General features: G+C 39.3%; 2 protein-coding genes across 3 annotated transcripts; one reads left to right on the top strand and one right to left on the bottom strand.

Annotated features, from left to right (window-relative positions):
* Window positions 1-1,446: 1,446 nt before the first annotated feature.
* On the top strand, window positions 1,447-5,667 carry LOC112197212 (protein YIF1B-B). Of its 2 annotated transcripts, XM_024337814.2 has the most exons (6): window positions 1,447-1,639; window positions 1,759-1,845; window positions 2,154-2,326; window positions 3,487-3,585; window positions 3,680-3,831; window positions 5,163-5,667. In XM_024337814.2, exons 3-6 carry the CDS (start codon window positions 2,156-2,158, stop codon window positions 5,548-5,550), a joined length of 810 nt encoding a protein of 269 aa, XP_024193582.1. In that variant the 5' UTR covers window positions 1,447-1,639; window positions 1,759-1,845; window positions 2,154-2,155; the 3' UTR covers window positions 5,551-5,667. The 2 variants fall into 2 exon arrangements, with proteins under 2 accessions (XP_024193582.1, XP_024193583.1); XM_024337815.2 differs by lacking the exon at window positions 1,759-1,845.
* A 2,347-nt stretch (window positions 5,668-8,014) lies between these two features.
* On the bottom strand, window positions 8,015-12,667 carry LOC112197213 (B-box zinc finger protein 24). Its single transcript, XM_024337817.2, has 4 exons — window positions 12,651-12,667; window positions 9,750-9,959; window positions 9,138-9,437; window positions 8,015-8,540 (listed from the first exon to the last, which is right to left on the bottom strand). The coding sequence occupies exons 2-4, from the start codon at window positions 9,930-9,932 to the stop codon at window positions 8,304-8,306; spliced, it is 720 nt and encodes a 239-aa protein (XP_024193585.1). The 5' UTR covers window positions 9,933-9,959; window positions 12,651-12,667; the 3' UTR covers window positions 8,015-8,303.
* Window positions 12,668-18,209: the final 5,542 nt, after the last annotated feature.

Here is an 18,209-nt window from a genome sequence, read left to right as displayed (position 1 = left end):
CAGGTGATTGGTAATCCGGGCTGCTGGGATCGGTGCTTGGGGCTGGCTGGCAGGTGAGGTAAGGCCGATCAGAGTTTGGGGAGAAGGCCGGAAGAAGGCCGGAAGGAGGATCTGCACAGGCTAGAGGCTGCAGTCGCTCGGGGGTGCTGCTGGGTTCTGCTTGCAAGGCCGGGTCTGGGGTCGGAGACGCTGGGCGGGGCTGCACGGGGATGGGGGCCGGTGGAGGAGAAATGGGAATTTGGAGGATGGGGGCCGATGGTGTTGACGGCAGAGGAGAAGAAATTTTTTTTTTCGACGAGAGAAAGAAACAAACTTTAACAACTGAGTTTTTTTCTTGGCTATTTGCTCTGAGCGTGCTAATAACGTGTAAAAGTAAAATGCAAATGAAATTGGTCTACTCATTTCATTTCATAGTCCCTTTATATAGGGATAGAATTACAACGGAAATATCGATTACATTAATGATACTAAATGCTGATTGAGCTGTGATTGTAATTCCTTGATTCCCTCCTCGTCAGTTGCTTTTACGAAGGCACATAATTTGCTTTTCCTTTAACAGCCCAAATATATTCAATATTAGGCTCAAATGAAAGATCTCAATGTGAACTTCGCAATGGTATAGTTTTTATTATTGACAAATTTATAGACATAAAATTTCAGGAGAAAAGGAAATTGTAACTAAAACCGAAAAAGGACACAAATGGAATAAAAATGCTGTTAGTTGAATGAAGAGGGGTAAAAGATAAATAAAAAAAATAAACAATAAAATATTAAATGGATATGGCCTACCAGATTGAAAGCCATATATGGCTTGGACATTAGACCATTCAGCAAAAAAAAAATTTGGGAAATGTGGAATGGTTTAAAGCAACTACAACAGCTTCTTTATAATTTCTGTATTATAGGGAAACAAAAGTCAAAGGTAAAGAGATTTTTTCTTCTCCTACTCCAACAGATTCCTTATTTTACAACAATCTCTAAAATCTCCATATTCTTCCTTAAAATTTTGGAGTTTGCTGTAAATATAGGGAATTCGGTTTTCTCTTTCCTCACTTTCCCTAAAATAGAGATAGTTATAAGGAATCTGTTGAAGCAAAAGAAGCTTATTTTTCCCTAAAGAAGAGAAAAATCAAAATATGGGGAATCTGTTGGAGTTACTCTCACCATGGGAGAGGGTAATAGACTATATATGGCTTTATTGCTTACCATGACGGATGGTCTTATGGTGGGAGGTGATGATACCCCATATGTGGAGTTATGTCCTACCATATGGTAGATGGTCTTATAGTCTTACCCACCGACTTATATAAAAATTGACAGAGAAAAAACATTGTTAAAAAACAATAATAATAAATAAATCAAGATGTAGTATGTTGCCGCGTGGGGCAGATGCATTGGATAGATGATGGCACGATGCAACGGAGGGAAAAAAAAAAGGGGCAGGAGCTGAAAAAGTGAAAGAAGCCTCCAAGAGAGGGCAAAGGGCAGACGCGGAAGCACGTGTGGTCACGTGATAGTTACGGTGCTTCAATTACCTTCTCTCTTCTCTCTCTCTCAGGTTTTCACTGAAACGAACCGATTGCCTTTGTTTTCTGGATTTCAGATCTCTTCGCCGGAGTTCTTTTCTCCTGAATTAACGGTATGTGGACTTACAGATCCCTTCGTCTCTCTCTCTCTGTAATATGAATATGTATTTGCTGTGTTCGAAAATCCAGAAATACATAGAAATTGTAATTAAATAAATACATGTTGGAATAGGGAGAGAAGACTGAAGCTTCGCGTCGAGTCTTCACTTTTCCCTTGCCCATCGGTCACTTGGCGTCGCCGTTCGATTTTTTTCTTCAGGTTTCTCAATTTCCTCTCTCCCCGATCTCTCAATTTAATAGTCGGATTCGGTCTTCTGGATTTCTTCATATAGGCAATGATTCTGGATTCGAATTTGATTGGGGATGTGTTTTTGTTGTTTGAGCTAGTGCACAATTCTTCTAGTGATGATAGTACAATTACGTGGCTGAAAAGTGTGATTAAGAGTTAGAATTCTTAACTTTGCTGGATTAAACTTTAGGATTTAGAGATACTTATCAGTTGGCTCCATCTACTCGAAGAATTCTCATCTGGATACATTTCATGTTTTTTTAATTTTCTTATTACAGAAATGTACAATAATGTGGGAGCCCAGCCCGGTGTGCCGAGACCACCTGCAAATCCCCAGCCTAATCCGTTTGGAAATACGTTTTATGGTGCTGGTTCAGGACTTATCCGAGGTGGATTGGGTGCCTATGGAGAGAAAATTCTAGGATCAAGCTCTGAGTATGTACAAAGCAACGTAAGTAGCAGACCAAAGCTATATAGTTTCTGCTCTACTATAAAAGATAAGGATTATATACTGTTAACTTACTACTTTTGGTTTCGGTCAAATTATGAAGCTTGTGATTTAAGTGTGTAGATATCATACAGATCACCGCATCTTTGTTGGCCCCTTTTGATCTAACTTGGGCCCATGATAATTTTAGCAGACTGAAAATACTGTTATTCTTATGGTGTAATAATAAACGGGATCATATAATAGATATGGTTCATACAGTATATTGTTTGAATATTTTTTTTTTGTTATAATGAATGTGGAATAAATATGCTCAGTACTATATTGACTGATACTTAAATTAAAGGGATGAACTGAAATTATAGGATGATCGCTTTATAAAAGGCTTGATTCATGTGGAACAAATTTGATTTGTTTTGTTTTGTTGTTTTTCCTTTTCTTTCATACTTTTTATTTATTTTATTTTTATAATTCATGTTACACAGCCCTTCAGTGGCCGAAGGTCAATGGTCCATGTTTAACTAGGTGATGCAGGACAAGTAGCAAAAAGAACTGTAGAGCTAGGGTTTGTTTGAGTACTCTTGGATTTGGTCGCTGTGCTCTTGTTTTTTTTAAGAAGAAAAGGGATTTAGAATAAGAAACTTAAGAAGAAAAGGGATAGAACTACTAGCATCACACCAGTAGGGTTTCTAGGCATCACGCCTAAGGTTAGGTTGCATCACACAAACTCGGAGAGAAGCAAAAGCTTTCAATTTTTATTAACTCAAATCTGAAAATAAAAGACTACAAAGGCCTCTATATATAGGGAGGATAAGATAATTCTAGAATAATTAGGAATATCCTTAAATAATCCTAAAGAAATAATCCTAATAATTATAAGAATCCTAACAATAAAACCTAGATTTATTTGAACTACTTTCCAAATCCTGACTTAGAATATTCTGCTCGTATCCTTCATCACTAGGTTAGTCCATGGTATTGTAGTAGCCTGATGCCCAAGTTGTAAAAGGCATTCAACAACTTCAAATAATGTATTTAAATGACTAAATTAACCTTTGTAAACTTAAGTTCTGAAATATTACAAGCTGTTCTTGAGTTGCAACTTTGTGATTTGGTTTATGGTGATTGAACTTTATTCTGATATCTTCTGTTTAAATGAGCAGATTAGTAGATATTTCTCTGATCCTCAGTATTACTTCCAAGTGAATGATCAGTATGTGAGGAACAAATTGAAGGTGGTTCTATTTCCATTTCTCCACAGGGTAAGTGCTAACCTCATTTGGTTTTTTGCTTGTTGAATCAGGTTCATGCCATAGAATTCACTCCTTCACCCCTTTTGCAATCCTTTTGTTTCAGGGTCATTGGACACGGATAACTGAGCCCGTAGGAGGCAGACTTTCTTATAAACCCCCAATATACGATATCAATGCACCCGACCTATACATTCCCTTTATGGCATTTGGTACCTATGTGGTTTTGGCTGGCTTCTCATTGGGTCGTCATGGGAAGTAAGTTTTATGAAAATTCTTGTACTCCTTTTATTTTCTGGTTGATTTAGTGATGGAAATTCATTTTCAATTGGGAATGAAAATCAATATTTCTCTTTCAGTAGCTGTGCTGTCATTATTTCCCCTCAGCTGATGATGCTTCTACTATTAGTCTGTTCTTTTTGCTCTGGTCTCCGTACATCCATATATGAGAGAAATAAGTGAAAATCTATTTTTATTATTTTTATGTGGTAAAATTATTTGTTTGATTTGTTGCTTTAGAGTAGTTGAATTTGCATTTTCACCCTTGAAAATGGTCAAATTTCCCCGGAGGGCAATAGTCATCCAAATAAGTGCCAATGTATAACAATATTTTTTGGTATTAAAAAAGAAGTTAATAAAGAGAAAGAAGAACATTAAAATGATTTCATTGTTAAATCTGAACACTATCTTTTATCAAGGTTCAAAATAAGAGTGCTTTCAAAATTAAAAGATGGTGTTCAAGCTTCAAGCAAGTCTCTTGCTAGATTCTGCCTTTGCCTTAAACTGTCAGCAGTACATCAATTGGGAAAATTAGCGAGTCTATTGAAAAGAGAACCAAACACCCTTTTTACCGGTATTGGTGTACTGGTTAGTTTGAGGCCAATTTTAGTATTTTTGTTAGAAAAATAAAGATGACTTGTTGATGCATTGTGCTTTATTAAATGAAGACGTATAGTTGTTCAGGGTCGTCATCAAAGAGAGAGGGCTTCTTGATGTCACTTGTGACGCACTTCTCAGTCTCACTGCCATGCTCGAATATGCCATTGATATTGTGCTATCGTTTGAGACAAGTTGATTTTGAATTGAAATGGGTCCTAGAATGTAAAACTGGCATTTGATTCAGAATGTTATTTTGTTTAGTGTAGGTATATAAGAATCTAATGGAGTTGGGTAGATACTTCTACTTGTTCTTCTACCAACACACATACAACTGTGCAAACTTAGAATACAAATCTTTACTATGTGTTTATGGAACCATGCATCTTTTATGCTATCAATCTGATTTTGTAACTCTTTTGCTTCCAATTCAGTTTCTTCAGAAATTGACAATATATTTGAGGCCTGTTTTAGTATTTTTGTTAGAAAATGAAGACGTCTTGTTGATGCATTGTGCTTTATTAATGAAGACGTATATAAAATTAGATCTGGAAGGATTTCCTGGGTCTTTTGATTCTTACCTGAGGTTTTATCACCACTGTACGCTTTTCCATTTCCTCAACTACATCATGCTGGCATTGGGATTTTCTTTGAACTTAAGAAACTTTTTAGTACTTATTATTTCTCAAATTGTTTTTCCTCTTTATTGTCAGGTTCAGCCCTGAGGCTCTAAACTGGTTATTTATCAAGGGATTGCTTGGCTGGTTTGTGCAAGTTATAATTCTGAAAATCACGTTGTTTTCGTTGGGTGGTGGTGAGGCGCCCTTGCTAGATATGGTGGCATATGCAGGGTATACTTTCACTGGGTTATGCTTGGCTGTGCTTGGACGGATTATGTGGAATTATTCGTACTATTTTTTGATGCCTTGGACCTGTTTATGCATGGGAGTCTTCTTGGTGAAGACTATGAAGAGAGTCCTCTTTGCAGAGGTGAGGAGTTATGATTCAAGCAAGCACCATTATCTCCTGCTCTTCATTGCTTTGGCTCAGTTCCCAGTTTTTACTTGGCTTGGTAACATTAGTGTTAATTGGCTGATATAAGACTGCTTTTGTATTGAGAAAGAAACATTCATTGTTTATAGCAGTTTCTGAAACGTTGTATACAATTTTCTTTGAATTTGTTTCAAGCGATAATGACTTTTGCACTCCCAGGTTTAACATTAACAGTTATAATTTTCGAGTGTTTTTAGTGCTGGGGCTTCTCAAGGAATGTACTAGTATTCTGGGTAAGAGGGAAATACTAGACTGGAAATTCATTACTAGGATAAAGCATTCCAGTGGTTTCCCATTTCCACAAATATTATTACGGATTATTATTTAGTTGACCGGAAGTTTAACCTTCGTCTCGTCTCCTCTATGGTTGATCAAGGTGTATTTGACCTGTTTAGGAATTAATTATCAGAGTTCCAAATTAACATTATCTAAGAACAAAGAAGCGAACCCTGTTGCTTGGCACTGGTGTCTCTTCTTACTCAATTGGTGTCTCTGTGTTCCTGACATTCTGATATTTTCCTCTGGCGACCGGTGCACAATGGAATGTTGTCCGGACACTGTAGGCAGTTGTTTGAAAGACTACCCCTGATTCTATCTGGTCTTTTAATGAATTCCGCTGGAAGCCTTCCGAGCAAATCGTTGTGATCTAGGTAGAGCGTTCTCCAGGCTCCAACTCTTGCTCCATATTCGTCGGGTATATGACCAAAGAACTGGTTGTAGGAAAGGTCGATTGTTGTTAGATTCTGCAGGGTTACCAAATTTACAGGCAAATGTCCTCGCAGCTGATTCTGTTGAGCATCAAGCACCTGAAGCTGTGCTCCGTGTCCAACAAATCTAATGATTTCTAACAATTTGAAGTGATTATTTGAAACGTTGAGTCGAGTCATCTTGGGTATGGTAAAAAAATCTCTAGTTATAGCACCTGAAAGTCTGTTGTTGCTCACATCTAGCACTCTGAGGTTTTTGAGTATGATTAGAGGTGTAAGGGACCCAGAAAGTATGTTATGGCTCAGAATTAAGGTTCTCAAGCTTATTGGAAAATTTGGCAGTCTCCCGAAGAGCTGGTTTCTGCTGAGATCTAATGTCTTCAACTGCCATAACCCCGAGAGGTCTGGGATTCTGCCAGTGAATTGATTGTTGGACAGGCTTAAGAATGTCAAGCCTCGTAATCCACCGATGCTGGAGAGTATTGTACCAGAAAGCTTATTGAACGAAATGTCCAGAGATTCTAGCTTTTTGAGTGTGTTCAATCCCAAGGGAATGCCGCCCGTGAAGAAATTGTTGGACAGTGAAAGTCTAGTGAGCTTCTTTAGATTGGAAATGGATTCGGGTATTGGTCCTCGAAAGTTGTTTTTACTTAGATTGATGAAGGTGAGCTCGGTTAGGTTCCCAATTTCTGATGTTATGAACCCCTCATAGCCCGCACTATCAAGATCAATGGCAGTTATTCTGCTTGGGGATTGGTCTAGAGGGAAACTGCATAAGACTCCGAGAAACTGCCCGCCTGTAGTTTCACATGGATCGTGTACGAAGTCCCAGCTACTCAGATAGGAATTTGGGGGGATGGAGTATAGATCCATGCAACGCTTCATGACATGAAGAACTTGAATATCGGAATGGAGTGTTAGTGAGCTAGTAAACAATGGAGAGGAACATACTGTGAAATATACTAGACAAAAGAGAGGCATCAGCTTGCCCATGGCTTGCTAATAATGGGAGGGAGGGAGGAAGGGAGCCCAGAGTTTATTTGGGAGTTCTTTGTTGGTTTGCTTGGTTTCCCAGATGCTCCATCTTTATAATAAGTTTGAAGGTAAATACCATCGCAAGAAGCTTTGAATGTGAAAATGATTTTCTTGTTAATTCAAATGGTCATGCCAAGAACTCGGACCAATTAAGTTTTAATGGAGCTTTACTTGTATCTTTCTACATTCAGCCTAATCTTAGCTTATTCCAACCATCTTGTTGTACACCAAGAGCGCTCTTCCTTGTCCCCTTTTTTTTTTTTTTTTTTGGATGATTTAAAAGACTGCCACAAAGAAACACAAAATAACAGATGGAAAAATTACAAAACCAAACACTAATCTGATTTGATGTATGACCACGAAGTACTAATTCATCGGCGATCCACAGACATTTCACCTTCTTTACAGGTGAGTAAAATAATTATATAGAAACATGAGTTTCAAGGCAGGCCAGACAGAGGCGCTGCCATTTTCCACCTTGAATGTCAAACTCAATGTTGATGCAAGCAGGGCTACGTTGGCTTCAGGAACTAGTAATAGCTGATGGCAACTGTTGATGTATGTGGCACTCTTTTTTACTCGCTCTGATCAAGCAAGATTTTCAACAAGACCACCTTAACCCCTAAAGTTGTAAACTAGACATTCTTAATAAATTCAGACCAAAAAGACATTCTTAATAAATGTCCATTTTCATTGATATAAAAAAAGAGAAAAAAAAAAAAAGGCGGAATGCCTATGAAACACTGACCTAAAATTTAAACACTTCTGCCTCACAAACATCAATTACCGCTGTCACTTGGTATTTCATAACAGGCATATATGTCTCACTATATGGTCTTATTGCCAAGTAGGCAAGATTACATATTAATGGATCCAATAAAAAGACAGAAATGAGAAGCAAATCCCCTGAAGTAGAAAATTTACTACCTCAAGATCATAAAATCATGAAGTGCATCATAAATTCTTTCATACATACATCAATACATATGAGTATGTATTCACTTGAGTATAAACATATATAATTCAACCTATCAACTAATCCATCAAGTTGATCCATGTCTAAAATATGCCAAGATCAGGAACAGTGAAATGCTCATCATCATCATCTGGGATTTCAATCCTAGGCTTCTTGAATGGACTGTTTGATTTCGGGGGTCTATATGACGTATAGTTGCTTGATTGTGATACTGGAAGCTGAGGTACTTCAGCTGCTGCCAGAGCCTCCTGAGGAAACTGCTCACCAAAAAGACCCATATCTGCTATCCATTCAAGCTCTCCAAACTCAAGCGACTCTTTCTGTGAAGAGCACACACAAGAGACTATAAATTTAGAGAAGTAATGCAAGAAAAAGCAAATACCACTGCTTTTAGCATGAATTGTTATACATTATTGCTATAATCAGATACGAACTAAAGAATTGCCCGCCCTAGCCCTACCACACCTCTCACAACCAAAGACAGAACCAACGATATTTTACCTTCTTTACAACATGAATAATACCCGGAATTCCAAAATAATGAAGTTCAAAAGATCATTGCCTCAGCACTCCATAAATGATAACAATTGAAAACATGGATGCAAAGAAAAATGAACTCAAAACCATAATATTGTAAATCTAATTTTTTGTTTTTGTCAAAATGTCAGTAGTATATGCAAGCAAGTTAACCCCGATATTTTTCCAGCTATGTTATTTCCATTGTTCAAGACATTGTATCCCATTTATAAAGTTCCCATGAACTGTGTACTAGTCTTATTACGTTCGTGATAGTTTCCACCATTTCTACAAAAAAGAGGGAAAACTTGAGTGTATCTTTTTATGGTCATCCCCCTACCATCATCTCAAGCAATTTTGATAAAACACAGTTGTGTGAAAACATAAATAAAATTTCTAACCTTGTCAGAAGATTCAAAATCTGATAACTGCAGCAAGTCATCAACACCCCAAGGAGATGAGATGAGAGAAGCATGTGGCGTTGGCACTTTTGTTGAAACCAGCTGTGGACTATGATTGGGTGGCTCTACGCTACTTGTTTCAGCGTCCTTAGTACAAGGAGAGCTCAATGCAACTCGGATTCCAGTGGCGAGGAACCTCTGGTGGTTGGCAGAGAGGCTATTGGCTGAATGAATTGATTCATCACAATCCTGACAAAAGAGGGCTCTGTCTTCGACACAGAATATAAAAGCTGCCTTGTCCTGCCAATTGGAAGATACGAATGAGTAAGAGAGAGATTGAAAGTTGAACAATTGTTAGAAGCTACCTTACAATTCATTTATACAAAAGAGTATAAATGAAGTTGGTCTTGCCCAGTTTGCAGTTTAAGCCTCAGAAGTTAGCAGATCTATCTACTCAATACGGGTAAAGGGTATGTAACTGGATTTATATATATATATATATGGAATATATATAGTTGTATAAGATGTATGATTAATAAAATCCCCGAATTAATATGGCTGGGTGAATCAATCAAACAAAGAAAGTGCAAGGGAGGAAAAAAAAGTAGTTACTTGGCATATATCACATCTCGGGAGCTTGTTGGATAGAGATTCAAGAAGAAGCCTCTGGTGCTTGCTTGCGAGTTTATTTGCTGCGTGCACTTCAACATCACATTTGGCACACAGTGCCGCCTCGTCAGCGCAACAAATCACCGTCGCCGGAGCTTTCTCACACACATCGCACTGAATCTTCATCTTTCTAGCTAGCTAGCCCTCAGATATCAAACGAGATCGAAAACGCACGTACTGTGATTGACCCTGCTAGATGGGAATCCCAAGCAAGCTGAGGAGGAAGAGAAGGAGGATATTTGGAGACGATGATGATAAGGGTTTGGATCTTGCATATCAAAATCAAGAGAAATAGAATTTTTTTTTCAAGTACAAACTTGTGTGGTGAGGACTGAGAACTGTGGAGTGTGGGGGCCCACCAGGCTTACGTTTTGTGGCTGTAGAGACCACTTGGAGTCTGCATGGTTGTTAGCGACTCTGCATGTGCATGTGGCTGCAACATATCTCATACTTTTTTTATTTTTTATTTATTTCTACATGCTACAAGAAGCAGCTTTGCTACCGTGCATGTCACCTAATTTTATGACCGACAATACCCTGCTGCTATGACTCATTTTTGTTTAGACCGTCGCAGACTCGGTCCTTTATTCACTAGCATGGAACTAATGGAAACTTCTGCCATCCACCTTGGGTGGTTATCTAATGTAGATCTGGAGTAAAATTATTGAAGGCCTTGTCCTTGCAACATCACGCTCTGAGGCTCTGAGCGATAAATCCCAGCAGGGTATAGAGCAGGATACTCAATCAAGACATTTCTTGACTATGGACTTAGCGGACTCCCTCGAGGCACATCCAGTCCTAAGAGGGACCAATGCCTTTGTATAAAGATCCTCCTTCCGAGCGAGGTAACAAATATCTAAGCAGTCATCTCTCAAACGGGATCATTGACTTCTGAGCCATCTTGCCTCCCGAGCGTTCTCTCGACTCGGGAGCTAGACTTATACATACCACATATCACAAGTGGAGGTAGGACCTGAACGGGAGTATCATTGAGCTTCACACTTATACCTCCTGGGTATATCCAAACACCACACTCATGTCTCAAACGATATATTTGAGGTTCATGTTCCGATTATTTTAGAATAAGAGATTTGAGAGATATTGATGAGAGAATTGTGTGTTCCACTATTGATAATAGGAGCCCTATATATAGGGATTACAAAGTACATATTCTAAAGATACAAGGAAAACTATTCCGAATAGAACTAGGAATTTTAGAACCATCTCTCCTATTACAATCATAGAACTAATCCTAGTTTGACAAGGCACACTAAATATCAACATTCTTCAACACTCCCCCTTGTGTCGCTCAAACTTGGTGGTGACGCTTCAATCGTTGCCTCGTTGAAAACCTTGCTCGAGTGAAAAACCCTGTGGGACAAAAAACTACCTCGACGAGGAGAAAAAGAGTACAACATGTCCTTCACTCTTCGAGATCGAACATGTAGACATCATACCACCCCCTAATTGCTACAATCATGGGAGTTCAGATAACTTTCTCAATCCGATGCTCTTCACATGTTTCTCAAAGCTGGATTAATTAAGTAACGACTTGGTGAATAAGTCTGCTACGGTATCCTTTGATCGGATTTGATTCATTTCAATCTTTAGAGTGATTGTTGTTGCTGATTATAAAAGAACTTAGGCGATATATACTTGGTATTGTCACCCTTGATGAATCCTAGCTTCATTTGTTCAATACAAGCTGCATTATCCTCATAAATGCATGTAGGTTCATCTGTGGTAGACTTCAAACCACCAGTTCCTCGAATATGTCTCATTATAGACTTTAGCCATATGCATTCACGCAAAGCTTCATGTAGACCAATAATCTCTGCATGATTTGAGGAAGTAGCAACAAGAGCCTGTTTTGTAGACCTCCAAGATATCGCAGTGCTTCCCATGGAAAAGACATAACCCGTTTGGGAGCGACCTTTGTGAGAGTTAGAGAGATACCCTGCATTAGTAAAACCCATCAAAACATCACAGTCATTTTGATGGAGGGGAGGAGGAGAACACCGACCACCATGGGCCTCGCCGGCGGCGGCGGCAACATGGCCAGTGGACATACCTTGGATGGTGGCGTCTTGCCTTATGGGGTCTGATCCCAATTTTTCGTCATTTCTCTTCTCTCTGTAGGGATAAAATAGGCTCATATCAATCATACCTTTTAAGTATCGAAAGATTGTCTTTACACTAATCTAATGGCGGCGTGTTGGAGCAGAACTTTGTCGAGCTAACAAGTTCACTGCGAATGAGATGTTCGGTCTTGTGCATTGAGCTAAGTACAATAATACCCCTATTGCACTTAAATAGAGCACTTCGACCTCTAATAACTCTTCGTCGTCATCCATTGGACGAAATGGATCTTTTTTGGGCTCAAGACTACGACCAATCATTAGAGTACTTACAGGCTTTGCTTTATCTTCATTAAAGTGGCTTAGAATTTTTTGAGTATATGCAGACTGATGGATCAAAATCTTATCACTACGGTGCTCAAGTTCTAAACCGAGACAAAGCCGTGTTTTCCCAAGATCTTTCATCTCAAGTTCGGATTTCAAATACTTAGCAGTTTCCTTTAACTCTTCTAGAGTTCCAATTAGGTTCATGTCATCGACATAAACTGCTACAATTGCAAATCTGAAACTTGTTCTTTTAATGGATACACATGGGCATATTTCGTTGTTAATATATCCCTTCCCAATCAAGTAATCACTTAGACAGTTATACCAAATCTATCCTGATTGTTTTAATCCATATAGTGAGCGTTTTAATCTTATTGAAAACGCTATCCATGGTTTAGAGCCACTTGATTTGGGTAATTGAAGTCCATCTGGAACTTTCATATATATATATATATATCTCTCTGAATTTAGATCCCCATAGAGATATGCTGTAATCACATCCATAAGCTGCATGTCAAGTTTTTCAGAAACTATAACGTCCATTACGAGAGAATATGTCTCCTCATAGTCGATTCCAGGGCGTTATGAGAAACCTTATGCCATAAGGCGGGCTTTATATCTAGCAACCTCATTTTTGTCATTACACTTTCTAACAAAGACCCATTTATGGCCAACAGGCTTTACATTTGGAGGTGTATACGTTATAGGCCCAAATACCTGTCTCTTTGCTAATGAATCTAATTCAGCCTGGATCGCATCTTTCCATTTAGGGCAATCCGCTCTTCATTGACATTCTTCAACAGAGCGAGGTTCGATATTATCATACTCTATAATTCCTTTTGTAGCAGAATATGCAAAGGCATCATTATAGAAATAGAGTTTATATTCATCGTCTCATGTACACTAGTGTAATTCATGGAGATCTCCCTATTCTCTGGAACTAGTTCTGACATTAGAGTGCCTCCCAATGATGTCTCTTGGATATAACCATAATCCGAAATATTGTCATAAGACTGATTATTTACATCGATGATTAATGGATTATTTTGTGCCAAACTCACTTTCTTTCTTGGGCGAGAATTCATCGAACCTTTGGGCCTCCCATGCTTCCTTGCAGGGAGCCTGGCCTGAGCCACTGCGTCACCCATATAGGGGACGACGGCTCCATGCTCTCTTCCTTTGGGTACGACATCATGTCATCTAATTTTAGGGACATCAATCCTTGCACGTTTGCAGCAGGTATGTGTGATCTCGTCACTTTAGCGATATTAGAAAATGCATCAGGCATCGATTCTGCTACATTTTGAAGATCGAGAATTCTCCGCACTTCAATTTCAGACTGTGCAGTTCGGGGATCAAGAGGAGTCAAAGTGGGGACAGACTATGACAATTCTTGTCGATCCTGTTGAACATTTATGTTCTTATCTCCTCCTAATGACCCGAAGACTGTGTCATCATAGTGAAAAATCAGTAAATCTAGCGGTAAAGAGATTGTCTGTCAAGGGTTCTAAGTAGCGGATAATAGTTGGAGAGTCATATCCAATATAAATGCATAATCGTCTTTGAGGACCCATTTTGGTGTGCTGTGGCAGCGCAATTGGCACGTAAACTACACACCCAAATATGCGTAAGTGTGAGACATTAGGCTCATACCCAGTCACCATCTGGGATGCAGAAAAGGGTTGAGTGGCAGTGGGTGTCAGACGAATACGCACAGCTGCATGCAATATTGCATAGCCCCAAGCAGTAATAGGGAGATTGGTGCACATTACACCAATGCTCAAGCGACCATTTGTAGTAATTTAATGGCAGCTTTTGCGAGACCATTTTGGGTGTGAACATGAGGAACTGGGTGTTCAACTTCAATCCCAATGGACACGCAATAATCATCAAAAAAATTTGATGTAAACTCCCTAGCATTGTCAAGTCTTATGGACTTAATAGCATGATCAGGGTGATGAGCCTTTAATTTAATAATTTGTGCTAGGAGTTTAGTAAATGCAGCGTTCCTTGTGGACAAAATCATGACATGTGACTAGCTTGTCAATGCATCAACCAACACCATTATCTAAATGGTCGGCAAGGTGGTTGAATAGGTCCACAAATATCACATTGGATTCTTTGCAAGAATGGTATGTTTTCTTTAGTGTCATAGGATGGTCTTGATCATAACTTTGCCAAAGAGCAGGCTTTGCAGAACGAATGGTGGGTTTTAGAAAGAACCAATGAGAATTTTGGTTGAGCCATGAAGTTACAATTGACTTTAGAAGTAGAAATTGGAGTCAAGGAAGCACATGTGGCATCAAAACCATGTTTTGGTTGCAGGGGGAAGGCGACGCCGGCCTATGATGGACGGATTTCCATAGTTATGGTGTTGTGAGGGCAGGTGCTTCTGCTTGGTCCAAAATTTGAGTTTTACTTCTTTTTGTTCTGAAGAATGGATATCCGTGTGAAGTCTTTAAGATACGGATCATCATATCACGACCTGGGTGTCCCAAACGGTCATGCCAAAACCTATATGTGTCGGAATCACATAAGTCATCTCTCATGACATGATTGGATTCAATAATTCAAATAGTGGTTGCATACAACCCACTAGAACGACACATAAGTTTCTCTAAGACTCTTTTATGTCTGTAGTCACTAGAGGTGATGCAAATGAACTCTTGTCCATTCTCACAATGTGTTTCCACATGAAAACCATTGGCTCTTATATCTTGGAAGCTCAATAGGGTTCTTCCTTCCCTAGGAGCATAAAGAGCTTTGGTGACATTAATGGTTGTGCCATTTGACAACATAAATTGGGCTGGTCCTCTACCATGAATCAATTTTGATGATCCAGCCATTGTAGTTACAGAAGAACAAGTAGGTGTCATCCATAAGAAGAGTTGCCTATTTTGAAGTATAGTATGTGTGGTTGCACTATCCACGATGCATCTAGCTCTCCGGAAACATACTGAAAAATAATAAAGTTCGGAATTAAAATATGTCCAAGACAAGCAAAAATAAATCTATACTTTATTAATAAAATAATCAATGATTACATCAAAGTTTCTTGACCAAAAATCTAATCCAAAATAAAATCAAACTTAGATAAATCATAGTCACATATTTAAGGGGAATACCTGAAAGAGTTTATCCTTTCAGTAAAGGAACATGCAGAAATTTATACGAGTTTTGCTGTCTTCCAAGCAGTAAATACAGATTGGAATCATTACCAACAGCTCTGGAACTTGAAGAAAAATCAAGACCTTACACATGTACGGATGTTGCAACATGTCGTTGTTGCTGACACTGAAATTGTATCATTAATTTTTATTAATTTTTCTTTCACCTGATGTTTATTCAGAGCTCCATCCAGAGGCATATCTGCATTTATTTGTTTAGATAGCCCCGAAATATGGCAACCATCGAAGTTTGGGTTGAAACTGGTTGAGGGCTGATAGTTTGTACTTCATTAGAGGCTAGATCTTTAGGCTTGTTAATTGTTATACAGTCGGTGGTTGAGGGCTGATAGTTTGTACTTCATTAGAGGCTAGATCTTTAGGCTTGTTAATTGTTATACAGTCGGTTTTTGACCTCATGGTCATTGCTGGGTGAAAGATTCAAAATGCTTGTGCCAGTTTATACAGCAAAAAAAAAAAAAAAAATCATAGTCACTCAATCTGTTCGGTAACTCCAATTTGATTGTGACCAGGTAAGGTAAGTCAAGATTTTGGTGGAGCTATGCTCTCTTGTAAAACCGTTCTCTTAGTTCAAACCTTTCCTAGACATCACAACTAATTTTGGATGAGCCTAGTGAGAAAGAGTTAATACAAAATATCATTTTATTGATTAAGGCATAATTGCCATTACATAATTTTTGGAAAAATAAAGGACTATTCTAATCAAAAGCATCCTTGTGCACTTCTTTGTCAGATTTGAAGTTCACTATAGTGAGGTTGACATCATTGTCATCACCATCATCTTCTTCTTTGGCAAGATAGACTTCTTGCTCTCTCAGGTCCCTATATGCCTTGTATCGTGCAGCTAATTGATTGCTTGCTTTGCATTGTTTGAACTAATGTTCACTTGATCCATATCGATAATACATGTCATTGTGGTTGCCTCCACTACTACAAAAATTGAATCAGACGACACATTACAGTTTTCTGCCGTCTGATAGATTTTTATTTTTTTGGACGTCGTTTTTGTAAAACCTGTCGTCTGATATGAAATTATGAATCAATTCACACAACGTTTGAGGACAGAACTGTTGTATGACCCTAAAAAAATTGAGCGGCAATTTTCCCACCATGTCAGTGGTGCCAAATCCTATCTCAAAGTCCAAAATTTTGCCCAACAGGTGCTAATCATACAACGAGAAACAATAAAACTGTGGTCTGATTTATACGATTGACATAAAGGAGGGAGATTTCCCACCACGATGTTTCCTCCAGCTCGCCAAAGAGGGAAGCCAAATTAATAGGAGCTAATCCCAAATTTAGATGGCTGCATTCATACCACATTCTTAGACAAATCTGTTGTGTGAGTCCTTGTCTAAATTGATAGGGCCTCATCACAAACCCGGTTGAAACCCTACACTTAAGCAAAAAAAGAGGGAAAAAAAGAACTAAAGTAACTAGACTGACACAAATACTGAAACCTTCTCTCTCTCTCGACAGACCCGATCGAAACAGGCCAAAGCCCTTTCTCGACTCGCCTCACTCTCAACAGACGACCCAAAACCAAAACCCTAGCTAGCTCACTCTCTCGCCAAAATGTCACTCTCCCAAACCAATCTCATATCTCCGAGTGTGATAGTAGACCGCGAACGGGATTGAGGCGTTGAACTGAGATCGATTTTATTCAGCTCGACCCGATTCCTTTGGAGCGAAGCTGTTGGAGAAATCTGCTAAGACTCAGAACCCGGAGAGAAAACTTAGAACTCGGAGCTGACTAAGCCGGCCGAGCGTGTTGGTGAAGCGAATACACATACGCAAGTGTGATGCCCTAAAAATTCGTATTTATTTTCCGAGGATTTTCCGGAATTTAAATTGTGGGTATCGGACGTTTTCGTGGCTCGTGGACGGAGCGGAAGTGTTTTGGACGAATTTTTATTCGTAAAGTGTGGAATTAGGGGGGGGGGGGTTTCAAGGTTGACTTTTGATACGTTGAGATTCTCTGAAAACTTCCTTCACAAAAGTTGTAGAGCGCGTCGATACGAGTTCGTGGACATGTGGAACGCGAGAATCGGAGTTCATATGAGAAAGTTATGGCCATTGGAAGTAATTTCCATTTTGGTATAAATAGAAGTTTCCCGAAGGAGAAACTTACTATTTTCATAATTTCCATTTCCGGAAACTATTCCTTTCTCTCTCTTCTCTCTCGTTCGCACCTTCAGAATCGAAGATTTCAGACTGACCCGACCCGAACCCGGACGGTCCGACCAGACTTTTCCTGCGAACTGCAGCGGTCTCCGGCGACGAAACTTTCCAGATAGGATCGTCTCCTTCGTCTGGTCGTCCCTGTGGTGTCCTCTAGCACCGATTCTCGGTGGTGGCGGCGGTAGAAGGCGATGCAGGTTGGCGTTTTCGGACCCGGTCGGAAATCCTTGTTCCGACGTCGGCAAGGCTTCAAGTCTTCTTGGTTGAGCTCAGAGTAGCCTCGTTGATCGATCCTTGGTGGTTGTTTGGATCGATTCACGTGAAACTTCGATCAACTCAGTTGGGATTACTGTTCACGGCTTGTGAGGTAGTTTTCGACCCCTTATGCTTGTTTTCTGACTTCGAGCTAGTTATAAGAATTCACAAGCATGCTTAGATGAAGAACTTTGGTGTTGGGAGTTTTGTCAAATTCTGACTTTGGTCCGGCGGCGGTGCCGCCACTGTGGTGGTGTTTTCCGGAGGTTTCCGGCCACCTCAAGGATAGTTTCTGTTCCTGAGTTCGATCTACTCGTCGATACGAGCATTTCGATATATTGTTTGTAATTTTTGGAGATCGTATGAGCATGTTGTGA

The sequence above is a fragment of the Rosa chinensis genome, chromosome 4, assembly GCF_002994745.2.
Source record: "Rosa chinensis cultivar Old Blush chromosome 4, RchiOBHm-V2, whole genome shotgun sequence".
In the NCBI taxonomy this organism is placed as follows: Eukaryota; Viridiplantae; Streptophyta; class Magnoliopsida; order Rosales; family Rosaceae; genus Rosa; species Rosa chinensis.
Note: the sequence above shows the minus strand (reverse complement) of the source record. Positions and strands in the feature narration are given on the sequence as shown.

Bases quoted from the DNA above. Each gene is read 5' to 3' on its own strand.
- LOC112197212 (XM_024337815.2), top strand. From the start codon at position 2,156: ATGTACAATAATGTGGGAGCCCAGCCCGGTGTGCCGAGACCACCTGCA. The intron at 2,327-3,486 runs GTAAGTAGCAGA...TTAAATGAGCAG, and splicing joins CTGAGTATGTACAAAGCAAC to ATTAGTAGATATTTCTCTGA. The intron at 3,832-5,162 runs GTAAGTTTTATG...CTTTATTGTCAG, and splicing joins TCATTGGGTCGTCATGGGAA to GTTCAGCCCTGAGGCTCTAA.
- LOC112197213 (XM_024337817.2), bottom strand. From the start codon at position 9,932: ATGAAGATTCAGTGCGATGTGTGTGAGAAAGCTCCGGCGACGGTGATT. The intron at 9,438-9,749 runs GTAACTACTTTT...TCCAATTGGCAG, and splicing joins CGAGATGTGATATATGCCAA to GACAAGGCAGCTTTTATATT. The intron at 8,541-9,137 runs GTTAGAAATTTT...TGCTCTTCACAG, and splicing joins ATTTTGAATCTTCTGACAAG to AAAGAGTCGCTTGAGTTTGG.